This window comes from Vollenhovia emeryi, unplaced genomic scaffold (assembly GCF_000949405.1).
Source record: "Vollenhovia emeryi isolate VEMERY1.0 unplaced genomic scaffold, V.emery_V1.0 DF939461.1, whole genome shotgun sequence".
Classification (NCBI taxonomy): Eukaryota; Metazoa; Arthropoda; class Insecta; order Hymenoptera; family Formicidae; genus Vollenhovia; species Vollenhovia emeryi.
Window position 1 is genome coordinate 41560 of NW_011966905.1, and position 1275 is coordinate 42834.

The 1275-nt window shown below is 32.2% G+C and overlaps 1 protein-coding gene across 1 annotated transcript in view; it reads left to right on the top strand.

The window, feature by feature from the left end:
• Positions 1-950, top strand: part of LOC105557530 (dynein heavy chain 12, axonemal-like) — a 5669-nt gene extending 4719 nt beyond the window's left edge. The window contains exons 3-4 of the mRNA XM_012004787.1: positions 261-501; positions 579-950. Coding sequence (XP_011860177.1) covers positions 261-501; positions 579-868 — 531 coding nt within the window. The 3' untranslated portion in view covers positions 869-950. The remainder of the gene's footprint in view (positions 1-260; positions 502-578) is intronic.
• Positions 951-1275: the final 325 nt, after the last annotated feature.

Consider the following 1275-nt stretch of genomic DNA (forward strand, 5'->3'; position numbering starts at 1 on the left):
CCAGTAGGTTGGGCTAATACGTCGATTTTTAAAATTCAGTATCTCGATAACTATTCGTCCAAGCGCAAAATAGTACAGGACTTTTCTGTTTGTCTTAGTCCCCTCTACCTTCCCATGACCGGTCTTCAATATGTTGCGGAGCACCCTGTATACGAGTAGTAATAATAGAGACGTTTAAATTAAATTATGAGTACATTAAAGTATTTTAACAATTCTTTTATTACCTTTGTGAAAGTTGTTTTAAATATGATGCTTGCTAGGTTGAGGAACAAATGGCTAGCTCAGTAAGAGAAGAAATTTATTTAAGTTATTTAGACTACGAAACAAATGCACAAGAGACATGGGTACTTATGTGGCCTGGCATGGTTGTTCTCTGTGTTTCACAACTCTATTGGAGTCTTGAAGTGCAAAATTGCCTGATTAGTCGATTACCTTTTGCAATAGAGTTGTTCTATGAAAAATTGAAGTCTCAGATCTTGAAATTGGTTGAATTAGTAAGAGGTTAGTAATTATGTACTTTATAATAATATAATAATCTCTATATGTCATTAAACACGTTAATTAAGATTAAATTATAGGGCAACTATCAAAGCAAAATCGAACAACACTAAATGCCTTAATCACTATTGATGTACACTCCATGGATGTTGTAAAATCTCTTATCGAGAAACGTATCACAAATGAAATGGATTTTGAATGGCTAGCACAACTCCGTTACTACTGGGAAGATGATATTTATGTTAGAATTATTTATTCAATGATAAAGTATGGTTATGAATACATTGGCAATTGTCCACGTCTTGTTATCACACCTTTAACTGACAGGTACTATATCCTTTTAAAATACTGTAAGAGTGAATATATTTAGCTTGTCACAAATCTTTTATTGCTTGCCGCTTGGATTATTTAAATGATAAGGCTTAAATTTTTTATCAATAAAACAAAAACCTATTAAATCTATTAAAAAACTGTAAAACAGAACTTTTTGCTAAATATACGGTTTTTACAGAAAAAATATTTTCAAAATATTCTTTTTGAAAAAAGGTATTAATATAAAATATTTGAATTTTCTGTAATTCTTTACTGATACCATAAAGTCATCACCCAAATTTTTACAATTTAGAAACGGCATACGACCTAATCATGATAGTTTAAAAATATTAATTTCTTCGATCACGAGACACGGTAGTGTCTCGCGCCAAGTATAAGCTAGCTAGAACCGGGCGCGTGAGACCAATTGTGTAGTTTACGCGAGTACGCGAACTGACAGACCCA